At 36.5% G+C, this 14,803-nt stretch overlaps 1 protein-coding gene across 5 annotated transcripts in view; it reads left to right on the top strand.

The window, feature by feature from the left end:
* TMTC4 (transmembrane and tetratricopeptide repeat containing 4) overlaps positions 1-14,803 on the top strand; it is a 57,813-nt gene that overhangs the window by 31,932 nt on the left and 11,078 nt on the right. For all 5 annotated transcript variants that reach the window (XM_027674687.1, XM_027674684.1, XM_027674683.1 and 2 more), the window contains 7 exons: positions 1,713-1,884; positions 1,969-2,100; positions 9,621-9,700; positions 9,874-9,981; positions 10,111-10,252; positions 10,925-11,039; positions 11,526-11,638. In XM_027674687.1, coding sequence (XP_027530488.1) covers positions 1,713-1,884; positions 1,969-2,100; positions 9,621-9,700; positions 9,874-9,981; positions 10,111-10,252; positions 10,925-11,039; positions 11,526-11,638 — 862 coding nt within the window. The remainder of the gene's footprint in view (positions 1-1,712; positions 1,885-1,968; positions 2,101-9,620; positions 9,701-9,873; positions 9,982-10,110; positions 10,253-10,924; positions 11,040-11,525; positions 11,639-14,803) is intronic.

The raw sequence follows: 14,803 nt of genomic DNA, 5'->3' as shown, positions 1-14,803 counted from the left end.
GCTCTTCCCTTATCCACCAATGCTGTAACCCCATTGTAGAAGGCCACAAAATTTGTCAGGCACAGTTTGTCCTTAGTGAAGCCAGACTGGCTTTCACCTATCACTTCCTTATTTTCCATGTACCTTAGCATAGTTTCCAGGAGGATCTGCTCCATGATCTTGGCAGGCACAGAGGTGATCTACTGACCTGTAGTTTCCCATCTCTGCCTTTTTCCTTTTTTAAAAAAATGGGGATTACGTTTCCACTTTTCTAGTCAGTGGGAACTTCACCAGACCGTCATGACTTCTCAAATGTGATGGCTAGGGGCTTAGCACCACCTTAGCAACTTCATCCAACAGTTCCCTCAGGATCTGCAAATGCATCTTATCAAATCCCATGGACTTGTGCACCTTCAGGTTCCTTAGATGTTCTCGAACGTTTTCCTACAGCAGGCAGTTCTTCATTCTCCCAGTCCCTGCCTTTACCTTCTGTAACTCAAGCGGTGTCACCGGAGCACTTGCTGGTGAAGACCAAGGCAGAAAAGTTGTTGTACCTCAGCCTCCTCCATGTCCCGGGTAACCAGGTATTCCATTTTCTTCTGGAGAGGACCCACATTTTCCACAATCTTCCTTTTATCACCAACATAAGTCATTCTATTGTTCAGAATGCGTTTTTTTTTTCTTTTCTGTGGTATTCTGTAATTTTGTCTATTCCCTCTCATCCCCTCAAATGTTAACTGCCCACTTGCCTGCCTTTCCGCCATTCCCATAGTTATTTGCACAAATAAATAATTTTGGAGAGGTTTGGAATTCTTGCTAAAAGTGGTGTCATAATTGCTAGTAAAAACGCACTCACTAAGCCTATATTGCTAAACAGTTTGTAGTAAAAAGTAAAGACAAAAAGTATAGTGAAGGCATAGGATGCTTGAGGATGAGAAAGGAGCAAGAGGGCAAATCTACATTACAGTGTAGAGATTTGTTTGTAATAAATTAGAATAGAAAATTATCATGCCTGTGGCCTTTGTAAGAAATACCTGACCCGGACCTGAAGTTCTTATTCCCTTATGTGAGGTCTGTAAAAGTGAGGTACCTAGTCTCATTTGTCAGAGCTCTCTATAGTCCATAAAGAGTTACCTGCTGCGCTAACTTCGATACCTAAAACAAGGAAGACAAACTGCCCTCAAAAAGTGTGTGTCTCTGCTGACTGTAAAAAGACCATAGATTGCTAACTTTCAAGTGGTTAACCACAATGGATTCTACTACTGATGTGTTTGTTAGGAAAGAAAATGCTCTCTCAATTGGATGTGCACCTAGGTTTCTTTTTTAATAGTGATGTATGTTTTTTCCCGTTACTGTCTTACTAGTTCCAAAAATAGACAGGTAGCTTTCACCCTTACTTTTCCTGCTTGTGTATATTAAATAGGAGTTATGTAATTAATGTGTAATGGGGCTATTTTCTGGCCTGGAAGCATGAATATTGTATTTCTAGAAATTACAGCAACAATTTTAAAAGTGCCTGATGGAATGAAATGTCAAAACCTCACTGAAATTTAATCTGATCTTGTTAGTAGCTATCAAAGGCTGTGCTTGAATGCCCTGTTCCATGTGCACATCTTTCTGCAATGTTTAAATAAAGTTTATTTGTTAAGTAGAAAAGGTATCTTTTGTTAAAAAAAAAGGAAATCTTTTGTTAAGATTTGTGGTTAATTTGGGAATCTGTTTCTTGTTTGCAGAATCCTAACACTGGGACTTGGATTTCTTATTATCCCTTTTCTTCCTGCAAGTAATCTGTTCTTCCGAGTGGGATTTGTTATTGCAGAGAGAGTCATCTACCTCCCCAGTATTGGATATTGTATTCTCTTTACATATGGATTTAGTCTCTTGAGTAAGCAAGCAAAGAAAAAGGTACCATCAAAACAATCAGTAAAGTTGATGATGAAGTGCTTCAGTTGGAAGATTTGTTTTTTAACTTTCCTCTCTTTCCTTAAGAAAATTCTTGCTGTGGCAGTACTTGGAATCTTATTGATAAATGTTATGCGCTGCACGCTCCGCAGCAGTCAGTGGAGGTCAGAAGAACAGCTTTTTAGGAGTGCGCTGTCTGTGTGCCCTCTGAATGCAAAAGTAAGTCACTTGTGGACTTCTAATACTTTTTTTTTCTTTTTTCTTTAAGTGTTTTGAAATTTGGGGTCAAGGAGGTGTTATGCATAGTTAATATATTGTGCTACAGTGTTATTCACAGTCTTGCTTGGTGCAAGAGTGACATTGACATGTCAGACACCTAAATTACAGTGGTAGCATACTCAAAAAACCAGACAGTGCAAATTACAATATTGTAATTCAGAACCTGGAGGTGGGAGTGGGGAGCTGAGGGAGGAGGGAGAATGCACTTCAGGAAAGGCATCCAGTTAAATTGGATCTGCTGCTAATAAAATCTACTTAAAAGAATTGTGCATATAATTGCAAGTTATTGCAACAAAAACGTCAAAAAGAAACTAAGTAAGTTGTAGCGATGTATTCAACTGAATAATGCCTATGCTGTTTCTAGAATCTTTTTTGTGTACCTTCCAGTGGTATATAAAGCCAGCACAACTACGGGACAAAGCACCATCTCATCAGTGTAATCACAGGATGTGGGGGTAAAGTCTTTGCTCCCACTTCCGCTCTTTTAAAGTAGCTTAATGGGCTAGAGTCTTCAGACATGGGCACAGAGGAAAACTGCAATTTTCCCTGCTTAGGGAGGGAACAAGTAAGATAGTGGGACTGGACAGGATGTTTCGCTGAGCTGAACAGCAGCGTTCAGCATTGGAGACTGAATCTAGCCTGCCAACAGAGGTGACCTCCACAGCAGTCCTTTGACAGCCAAGAGTGTGATCTGCTGGAGCATACCATAGCCCTGATGCTGTCTGAATTTTAGCAGACGCTCTCTTTGAAGAGCCTGAGAATGGGAATGTGCAGCTTGTCAATAAAAATACATTGATGTTAAAAGATCAGATTTCTGTAATCTAAACTGGTATCTAGACAATACAGATCAAGACACAGACTTTAAAAAGGAACCTGTGAATGCTCAACCTTGCAAACAGAATCATAAATGTAGCATTTACTGGAATACAAATATGCAACAGTGAGCTGTAAAAAACATTTATGGCCAATATTTACAACATGGTGGTGTCTTTCAGTAATTTCAGATTTTAATACATAGGAAAAGAGCTATTGTATTTTATTGTGTGGCAGTTGTAGGCAACCATCTTCTTTTTAATGATGACCTCAGTGTATCTTGTCTTCTGGATGACAAGCCCATACTATAAATGGAGCAAATGCAGTCTGTTTTCTTTGTGTGTAACTCCATCCATCTGCCATGGTAAGAGTGCTTTAGACAGATCTGCACTCTTTGCCTGTGCTCCAAGCTCCTTGGACTCAAGCCATGTCTGGCTGGGAAGCTGTGTAGCTGTGCTCCCACAGTACTGTGCTTGAGTCGATAAGCTGTGTGCAAGCTACTGAACTAATGCAGCTGGTTTAAAGCCAATGAATGTACAGGGAAAATGAGCTTGTGTTTGTCAACATTAGGCTCTGTAGACATGCCTGAGCTGTATTTCTGCTGGTGACAGCTCGTGCAAATGGTAAGCATGGTGATGTGTTTGTAGGCTCACATTCCAGTTTTGCTGAAGGAGTAACTTTGAAATCACAGTACTAGGGAACTTTCCGAGGCAAGAATATTAGAGAGTACCTGTGTGAAAGCCAATCTCTGGTTTTCTTTATGGACTCAGCTGTATTTATTCAATTTTGACAAAGGTAAATGTAAAAATTGGGACTAGGTTCTGTTCTCATCTTCTGTTGTTGTCTTTGAAATTGCAGGCTTCCTGTAAAAATTACTCCACAGGACTTTCTTTCAGTGACCCATTTATTTCAGTGGGAGGCTGGTGAAGACCAAAGAATGGAACATATATAATAGCTTTTTCTTGTTGTTTTGGAACATATTTAATATGTGTAATGTGGTCATGCTTTACTTCTATTATGTAGCAGGGATTCAAAATCTCAACTTCTAACTAGCAACAAGAGCTGTTCGTGTTTTGTGGTACAGCTCTTTTCAATTCCAAATTGTCTGTGTGAGAAGCATAGAGTAAACTTACCGTAATTCTAAATAACAAGTAGTAACAGCACTGCCTTCTCTAATTTCAAGACTCATCTTCATTAAACATATCTTTAGATAGACATCAGGAAACTGCATTAAATGAGATTGTCTGGCATAGTAGTGAGTGAATCTGCTACCTTGAGTGATGATACACTTGGCTCAAGAGATGAAATTTAGGGTCAATTTTAATAAATGTTGCCCAGTGATTTAAAAAATGATAGGAAATAATCAGGTACTATAATGAAATCACAAAGATTTTGACACAATACAGATTTTTTAATGTTTTGAATATTTTAAAATTTATTTAAAATGTTACTTATTTAAGATATTTAAATATAGATATAATGTATAGATTGGTTGCTTGCTTGGGGTTTTTTAAGAGAGAGAAAGAAGTATGCTACCGATCTTGGCTAAACATGTCCAGGAGCACATCACACATTTGAACTTGCATAGCCCTGCACTTAGGTTGGTTTCAAAGGTCATTCAACTGAAACAGTATACATTTTGAATATATTTGGTACTGTTTTCCTTAGCTGAGCAGAAAGTGCCTGTATATTGATTCCACTTCCTCCTTTCATGTTTTTTCATACTGTATAGATTGACTTAATTCCTGGAGCTCAGTGATGATGCACACTGGCGTGAGTTAGAACCAGGTCTGTATTGTTTTTGCTAAAGCAAATTTTGTGAACAGTTAGAGAGGCTGTTTTCTCCTGATATTTGATTATATGTTACAGGCAGTTTATAAATATAGGGTATTTCAGGACTACAGACATAAAAGGCTCACTGGATCCAATTTGGCATCTTTTCATTTGATGTCATTATGTTGTGAGTTGATCCTGGAGTGCTTTGTTGAAGCACTGAAATATCTAGTTACAAACTGTGATAAAAGCATAAGTACTGTTTCACCATATCAGACTACTGGCTTGGATTTTATCTCCTTAGCTTTAGACATCTACATCCAAGTGAGTCAGTCAGGCTCGCTTTATAACTGGGGAGAAAAAACTGTTCTTTTTAGCATGTGGTTCATCACCTTGGACTAAATGACTGACATAAGCCAGGACTGCGTCCTAGATCATTGTGTTTCTTTCCACTTAGGATAAAGGAAGTCCTGATAACTAGAGCATATAGCCACCATTTTTCTTTTCCTAGATTTGAGATAACTGAATGTAAATGATTGTAAATTGTTGTTATTTTGTATGTAACCTCTGCATTCTCCTTGCTACTGGCTTTTCTTTAAAGGATAGAAAATAATAAACATAATTTTTGGAAAGCCATTTCAGTAGCAACTTTTCAGCAATAATAAGCAAGAAAATTACAATACTTCCAACAGAAGGTTACTAACCGTCTGCCTTGAAATACTAGGGTAAGTAACTTTGCACTTGATGCTTTATGCAAATGGCAATTACTAGAAATACAAGTTTATACAAGAGACTTGGGTATACTAATACCGAAATAGTGCAGTAAGCGTTTGTGAGATTGCTTTCTATACTTTCTTAAAACATCTTGTGAAACCTCTTTGTTACAGAACATGATTTAGTGCTGTCTAAGGATCTGATCTTTGTTCCTTAGGGAAGCTGATCTAGAGGGCATTTCCTTTAGATATTGAGATTTTTTTTTTCAGTTCTGTGTATCAAAACATTCCTCTTTTGAGGAATTTAACTTAAGTGCTCTGGGCTGTGTTTATAGGGACTATTTGCAGTGTTTTGCCACCATTTTAAATATCAATTTTTGTGTATACAAGCACAGTCATGCAGAAGAACCTTTAGACAACATTAGCTGCGCAAACAAGATGTCAATATCAAAAAGCTTTATTATTATTTGGAAAATACAATTTCAGTAGTAGAAGAAAGAGAAGAGTGATGGCAGAAACTGGCATTGAACAGAAGCATTTACATGTTTCTGGAGAAATTTTGACATCCGTGCTTTGTTTCCATCCTCAGCAAATGTTCATATTTGCTGAAAGGGTGATTACAAGCACCTAGGTTGAGTGAATAAAACTGGTGATAATAGCAGTGCTCCAGCTGAGGGGATGTACCTCCCAGAAGATGATTTTACATTTTGATTTCCTCCTAAGCTGCTTTGAGTAAAAACAAAACCAAAAAATCAGTTTGACAGTAATTTTAGTTTTGTATAGGAAAATATGATTTTTCTCTCTCCTCCTCGTTTAAATGTGTGTACACATTTAAGCATTTAAATAAGAGTTCAAGTACTATGTTTATCTAACATAGAATAATATGCAGTGATTTTTCTTTTTTGTACTGGCTTCTTAGGCTGATTGAGGTAATGCAAACAGATAAATACATAGAGCCAATTCTTTGGCTGGGCTATGGTGCTGTGGTTATGTTAACTTAAACAACACCTGTCTGTTGAGATCAAGTAGGTTCTACCCTAGGGTATTTTTACCTGATTGGCCTGATTTCAGAGAATACTGTTGTTATGCATCCCTGAGAAATGCTCCTTTTAGAGCTATTACTGTAAAGTAATTGCCTGTTTAAGATTGATAAAGAAGCATCTGGGTATAATGTAATACGTCATTTCCAGTTAATATTTAATCATTTAATAATGAATTGCTATGCCTGCTCTTAAATGTTTAACCAGGCAAGGAAAATCCTCCCTTCCAGGCTGGCCTGCATAATATCTGTCAAAGGCAGAAGAACCACACCTCTAGAGATGAAATTTAAAAAAACTCACTGGCCCCTCATTTTTGAAGACCAAATTCTTCCCACCCCAAGTGCTTCCCACAAAGCACTTGTGTCCCCCTGTTGTGCAGGGAGAGGTCATAGAATAAGTCAAGGAGAGTTATAGTCTTGTGCTTAGCAGACGGCAGGTAGTTATTGCAGGCCTGGTTTGGGGGAGCTAAAGGCTGATCATGGCATCTCTGTCATGGCCAGTGAAGTGAGACACAGCTGTATGGCAGAAGTCACATGCACCTCTCAAATGACTGTGTGTGCCTGGAAACCCTTTGCTGGCTCTGTTCATAAGAGCAGCATGTTACTGCATATTTATAATCCATTGTAGAACTGGTTTTATTATTGGATATTTATGATAGGCTGGGGAGCTTTTTTTGTATTTGGTTTAGTTTTTCTTCTCTTCCCTTCTTTGTCAGCATCATATTAAGAGGAACTAAAGCTACCATTTCTCTTGAAGGGAAATTAGAAAACTTACATGCAACAAGGAGCTCTTCATTTTCAGGGGTATTGTATAGAAACATCATTTCCTTTCACACAGAAGCTGAGGACAAAAGAAATACACCATTGAAAATGCTAGTAGTTTATTTAAATAGTTGTTTTATTTTATTAAATCAGTTTTAATAGTCTTTTTAGTTCAGTTCACAAACATACATATGCACTTATTATTTCATTTGATGTTTTGACTTAAGAGAATCGATCTCTCATGTTTCTGCAGACTGCACAATTCTTTTTATATGAGAAAAATATTCTTGCTGCTACTACTTTTGAGGTAAAAATGGGTATTAAGACATGATGTGTTTAAAAAAAAATGAGAAAAATAGAATCAGAAAGTGAAATGCTTTTTTCTAACATAAGACAGCTTACATGTGAAAGACTCTGAGGGGTTGGTGTATACCAAGATTTTTCTCATCTGCTCTGTCCCTGGTCTTCAGTCAAATTTCCTCCTTCAGTAATGCTTATGACTTTTGCAAAATGTGTTTAAAAAAATTAACTTTCATAAAGCTTCTTAAAGAAAGAAATTGAATCAAGTTAAATGTAATTTTGTTTGTTGATATTGAAGTGTAAAGTCAGGTATTTTATGGTCTAATACACATTATTCAGTGAAATCCTTAATTATTTCTTCTGTTTTGCCACAATGTATCTTTTATCTGGATAAATTTTGAATATGTAAACTTCAGCATACATAATCAGAGCAATTCAGTTTGCTAAGAATGTTATAGTGTTCTGAAAAATTTCTAGAAGAGATATACAAATAGAATTCAGTCCTAAGAAACATCTTTCAGGGTACTTCATTTTACTTTAATGACTCCTGGGAAAATGCTATTCCATCTTTTTGGGTTTTTTGACACCATCAACTGATCTTTATGTTTGGTTATGTCTTGATATAAATGTACCATTCTGTTGCTTCTTTGCCATAGGCCTTATCATATTTTTATGAATGTACAATGAGAGTACCAGGATTTTTTTTTCTTGGAAGCTGTGCTAGAACTGCTTTTATGGGATGCTGAATTTGTGTGCTATTTTATATCTTATAGTGTGAGGAGCTGCCTCTGTGTATGCTTAGTAAGCTTTATAGCATCTTTGCTGTCCATAAAACCAGTGAAAATACTTTCTCACCCATTCGAAAAAGCATGGAAAATGTTCTTAACTTTATTTGTTGATGGTATGTTACTACAGAGTCACAGTCATATAGAGATGAAATTCAACAATTAAATAGCACACCAACTAGGTTCAAACATAATTGTGTGTACTGGATCAGTAGGTCCCAGATACTGTGTCAACTGCTATTTTTCAGTTGATGGACACATCAGATAAAATCCTTTCTTTGAGTGTAGAAGGTGAATTAGAACTATCTAAATGTATTACAAACCTATCTTTTTGGACTTCAATCTGAAGTTATTTCTCCATAGTGTTTTTGAAAAGATTTAGCTTAGATTTTTCAAAGTGTGGAAGAAATTAAAATGTGTGTTTGTTTTAAATGAAGTATATACAGTTTGATTTCAAATAGTAAGGTAATCAATCTAAATGAGTCTTGATCTAGTTGCTGAGAAATCTCTTTTCAGGAATTAGTACCACAGTACTTTTCAACCAGGTAATTAAGAAGATTTGTCTTGAGGTAGGATTTGAGATGTCTTCCAACTCAGATTTGTCCTGAAATATATTTATTCCTATCTAGACCTTGCTGTAAGTTCAGATCTTCTTCCTTGTAGCCTGAAAGGTCTAGATCAGTCCTTCAGTCTTTTAACAGACAAGGTCTTCAAAATATTGCTGTACACATAATTTCAGAAATGGTCTTCAATACATTTTTATCCTAAGACAATTATTGTGTCTGTTATTTTTTGTTTGTTTTTGAAATATGGAACTTAGTTTTTCTGTGGATGTTGAGTTTATTCTAGTTTATGCTATAATGAAAGCAAAGTGTAATCAACACTTACATTTCTGTTTCTTCTGCTATGATGGATTTGATTTGAGTCAGACCATCTCTTACTTACATGAGAAATAAATGAAATTAAGAGCAGGAGGTCTCCATACAAAGTATCTTGTAGGAAGTGTGGTGACCTCATTTATAAAACCATGAAGTGAATAATCTTTCTCAAAATGGCTGTAACAGGCAAGCTGATTTGTTACTTTATTCCTCAGATTTTGTCTTACTGTCTTCCTTGTATGCATTGTCCAGTCTTAAGTATCAACCTACACCAAAAGTCATCATTGAATGACGCAAGTGCTGACTGTTTCTATTTGGAGAAGGAATTTTTAGCTACTTGGCTCCACAAGATATCTGACTGTATGGCATCTGGTAGAATGTCCATCTGTGTTTTCAGGTGCACTACAATGTTGGCAAAAACCTGGCTGACAAAGGAAATCAAAGTGCTGCAATCAAATACTACAGAGAAGCTGTAAGGTATTAGGAATTTTACTGCTTTAATGATCTGTCCTAAAACCGCTTTCATGTTTAACATGAAGAAAATGCTTAGGTATTCATTTTCGTGTTCTGCAGCATTGCAGAGCTAGCAATTTGCATATATTAATACATATCCCATACATAATAATCATCTCTTAAATTTTAAATTTTAGGTTGAATCCGAAATACGTACATGCCATGAACAACCTTGGAAATATTCTGAAAGAAAGAAATGAGCTCCACGAAGCAGAGGAGTTGCTGTCCTTAGCTGTACAAATACAGTATGTTTAGAACAATGCTAAGCAGTGTTTTGCACCAACTGAGCCGAAATAATACAATAATACAATAGGATCTTGTGTTTCAAATGCTTAATTGTCCTCTCTCTTGGTGTGTTTTCCCAATTTGCTCAGACCTGATTTTGCTGCTGCGTGGATGAATCTAGGAATAGTACAGAACAGTTTAAGAAGATATGAAGAGGCAGAGCAAAGCTACTGGACAGCAATTAAACACAGGAAAAAATATCCAGATTGTTACTACAATTTAGGGCGGTTGGTAAGTGCTTTTGAAGAAAGGATAGCTATGACTGGAATCTGTGCATCTCTGTGTGTGTATGTATATATATGTGTATATATATTTATATAATTCTGCTGTACTGTTAAAAGCTGTTATTCCAGTTTGCTTGTATTGTATTACAGGATGATTTCACACTTTTGGTAGCTTTTCCTATTGCTTTCCTGGTATACTTCCTTCCATACAGCCTTTAGTAGTCCTACTTTTTCATATACAGAAGTGTAAACAAAAATACAGATTTTGGTGCTTTTTTTGTTTTTTTTTAAATATATTTCCTAATATTCCTGTTTTGCATTCATTAGTATATTGTTTGGTAGTAGAACTATGCTGAAAAATTCAAATCTGATTTTTGGAAATATTTACTAATCCGCTTGTGTAGATTTCTAAATTTTATGCTGATTTTTCTCCCTATCCTATTGGTACATGCATATTTAAAGACAAGCTTCGTTCCCAGAGAAAAGTAGAGGAAAATTAGTATATACCACTCTTATCTTTCATACTACCATAGTATTCTTTTTACATTTCTATTTTTAACTATAAAAACAAGTCCTACTAGAATGGAATGAGACATTAACAGCTCTTTAGTTTTTTTAGCGCATGATAGGAAAGTAAAGCATATCATAGCAAAATTGCTGGGTTTTTCTTTCATTTTAGTATGCAGATTTGAATCGCCATATAGATGCATTGAATGCATGGAGGAATGCTACTGTCCTGAAACCAGAGCATAGTTTGGCTTGGAACAATATGATAATATTACTTGATAACACAGGTAAAAGCCTATTCTGATATTTTAATGAATAATTCAGTGTCTAGCAGAACTTAAAGCTTTATCTGTATATATCTTAAAGGAGCTCTACTTCTTCTGGCTACCCAGACATTCTCTAATAATATAAGAATACCTTGTGGCTCAGTGGTTTTAAAGCATCACTTGAAGTCCAGCACATAAATTGAATTTCTGATCCTTACTTGAAATGCCATCATTGTGCCAGCATGTTTACATTATAGACCAAATTTCAGAACTTTTTAATCTTTGTGCTTTGTTGTTCTTCTGAAGGTGTTATCTGTTGAAAATAAAATGAAGACTTTCTATTGTCTTAGTCTGAAGAATTTTACATTTGTGTGAGTGTGATACCTGGCTTCCTTTAAAAACTCATGCAATCAGCTTTTTGTAAAATATGCGTGCTTCAGCATGAAAAACAACTAATAAGGCTGTGTTAAAACATGCCTTCTCTTTTTCCCCTACCTGGTCTCCCAGGCAATCTAGCTCAAGCAGAAGCAGTTGGAAGAGAGGCCCTGGAATTAATACCTAATGATCATTCCCTTATGTTTTCATTGGCAAATGTACTGGGGAAATCACAAAAATATAAGGTAGGTAACTAGAGCTTTTTGACTGTAGGGTTTTGGGTTGGTTTGGTTGGATTTTTTCTTATTTAAACTCCGTCTAAATTTTTTTTAGAAACCATTTGAGGAGACCATTGCTATTGCTTCAATAACCAGGTTTCAATGCCCATTTCTGTCACAGTATTGGTGTGTGATTCTGGCCTAAGCTTATCCCACCTTAGTTTAGATGCCTGGGTGACAAATGTTGCTGCCCTACGCTATGTCAGTGGGCAGTGGAGAGAAATAGGCTCTTAAGCACACTAGAGGGCAGTTACGGTCTTATGTTGCTTCACTGCCGAGGGAGGGAGCCTGCTTTGAATTAGAGGCCTGATTTCAGGAATTCAAATTAGATGGGATAGACTAGTCCTGGTCCTTTTGGTATGTAAAAGAAGCAGGATGTACCATTACCTGATATGCCTTCTAGCCTCTTTGCCTCAGATGCTATCTAAAACAAAGTTACACAAATCTGTTAATCCTGAATTGAGGATGGGATATCTGGGTAATCCCAGGATACTATGAGAGAAAGTCCATACATTGAACAATGTATTGAATTTTCTCTTGGATGGCATGGACCAGCCTGTGAGTGGTACCTCAGCATTAGCTACTTATATTTGCAAGTAGGAAATGTAATGAAACTGATAAGAATTATTTATTTTCCAAAAGGAATTGTATGACCCAACAGAGAATAAATCATACACAGTTAATATGTTTAGTTGTTTTAATTGACTCCGTAGTCAGTGTAAGATATGATATGATATTATGTATGTGATAGGGTCAAATTAATAATCAAATTTTTGGTGTTCCTCAGAAAAACATAATTTACCAAACCTTGGCTTTTGGGGGGGTTTGATGTCTTTTTGGTAGTGATAATGCTAGCAGCACTGAAGGAACATCCTCAGTTATATACAAAGTAAGAAGATTTTGTGATGTGAAACTTGACAGGGCAAGAGGAAATGGCCTCAAGGTGCACGAGGGGAAGTTTAGGTTAGATATTAGGAAAACTTTTTTCACAAAAAGGGTTGTAAAACATTGGAATAGATTGCCCAGGGAAGTAGTGGAGTCACCACCCCTGGAAGTGTTCAAAAAACATGTGGATATGGCACTTGAGGACATAGTTTAATGGTGAACATTGTGATGGTGCTGGGTTGACAGTTGGACTTGATGATCTTAATGGTCTTTTCCAACTTTAACAATTCGATGATTCTCAAAACAGATACGTTTTTCCACCAGTTACTGTGGACACTTAAAGTTCAACAGTATTGTTCAGCTGTGGAATCTTGACCTGTCCACATGTGAAGCCAGGGCCTGTGAAAAGCCAGCACTTGCTTTTGTTTGCATTAGTGATGCTGTTAAACACCCTGTTTTTCTAGACTGGCTGGGGTTTTTTCCTATACACTCGATTTCTTTGTTCTCTCCACCTGAGACTATTATAAAATATATATTTTAAGTTAATTTAGCAAAGTTCCAGAAGGATACAAATTACATCTAGAATATATAAGGGATGAGATTATGGAGGAGGTAATTGCTAGGATTATTTTGGTGAGTCATGACTGTGAAAGAATAGAGGATTGTATAGTCATTCGTCAAGAAGAGTATGTAGCATGATAGAATAAAGAGCTTTTATAATGAAATAAGTTGAAAGAGGAGTTGAAAACAAGCTAGAAAACTTCTCCAGGTGCAGGAGAGATAAGTCTGTCTTAGTGGATTTAAAAAATAAAAAAGGAGGTAGTGGGTTTGATTGCCAGCTCTGAAAGGTCATTATGCTGCAGGAGGATGTGTTGGAGACAAAGCAGAAATAATAGTAGGGGAAAATTAAGCTTGCTAGTTGGCATCCTGAATAAAGTAAAAGGAATAGCAGAGTCCAGGGAAGAAAGCAGGGAGCCAGTGAGTGTTTTAATAGTTCAATATGGAGTAGTAGGTTTGTGTTAAAACAGGGAGAGCAAATTAAGGGAATTGGAAAGTAGACTCACAAAGGTTATGATCTCAGCAGCTGTATTTTTGCATTGCCTAGAAAGAGGAGATATAAGAGTTTTTATAAGTGGGAGAATGCTAAATGACAGTAAAAAGCATGGAAAATTCAGATTTCTTGTCCACCCCCTCACCATGTAAAAACACAGAAGTGGATGGCTCTTCAAAGATTTTTATTGAATGGGCTTGGAGGGGAGGGATGGGGGGTGGACTGTCAAGGTGATGGAGGTAATTTTCTGAGTGCTGCCTTGCTGTGTCTGATGTGTTGTATAACCTCAGGCATTTCATTTATTAAGTTACTTGTTATGTGTCTGTATAAAAGTTGTTACATTGGCTTTGTTGCAGTAAAGGAAGATTTGTTCTGAGAATTTTTTTGTTATCTCTTATTTTAAAAGACATTGAGTCAAAAAGGTTTTATTATGTTGTGAAAGATTTCCTTCCAGTAAGCACTCAACATTCTCCTTCAGTTTCTTTCCAGCAGAAGATAGTTTTCCTACATCACCAACCAAAAACCCAAACCTTTTTGATTTCTGTTTGTATCTACTGATGAATGGTTTATTGTTTCAGAAAGAAAAGCACATTAAGGATGAGCTGTTTCTATGGTTTTGTTTGGGTTTTTTAATTATCATCTGTTATACCAAGTTAGAGTTCTCCTTTAAAAGCTTGTTCTTATCGCAATGGATGAAGAACCAAGCTATCTTTAGTTCTTTGAAAATGTGTGTGCAGTATTTTTGTTATGCATATATCTATGCTTTTTCTGTAAAAAGTGCAATAAATTGAAAACATTCAGCATTTTGAAGTAAAGCCAGACTACAATTTTGTGGCCTTGGCAGCAGATGGAATACAGTGTGATTACCCCAAGCCTTTGCTATATGCAGCCTGAAAGTTTCTTGGCAACACTTAAAGATTTGGCAAGATGCAGCAATTTGAAATATCACTGGTGTACTGAATGTATATTTACTCCATATATCTACAGTAATGTGAATATGATGCACCTTAAATACCCTTTAATCAACCAGTATGCTTCTACTACTGCTGAGCAAAGTAGTGGTGATAAAAATGTTTTCAGCATGTAGTTGGAGATGTATGGTAATGGCAGCCAGCTCTTGAATATCTATTTCATTAAATTTTCTGGAAGTGCATTGCACATGTTGTCTCATTGTGCTTCAGCAGTGAAAGGATGTG

Source organism: Neopelma chrysocephalum, unplaced genomic scaffold (genome assembly GCF_003984885.1).
Source record: "Neopelma chrysocephalum unplaced genomic scaffold, ASM398488v2 Primary Assembly neopelma1_25, whole genome shotgun sequence".
In the NCBI taxonomy this organism is placed as follows: domain Eukaryota; kingdom Metazoa; phylum Chordata; class Aves; order Passeriformes; family Pipridae; genus Neopelma; species Neopelma chrysocephalum.
This window is presented reverse-complemented; position numbering and strand designations above follow the sequence as displayed.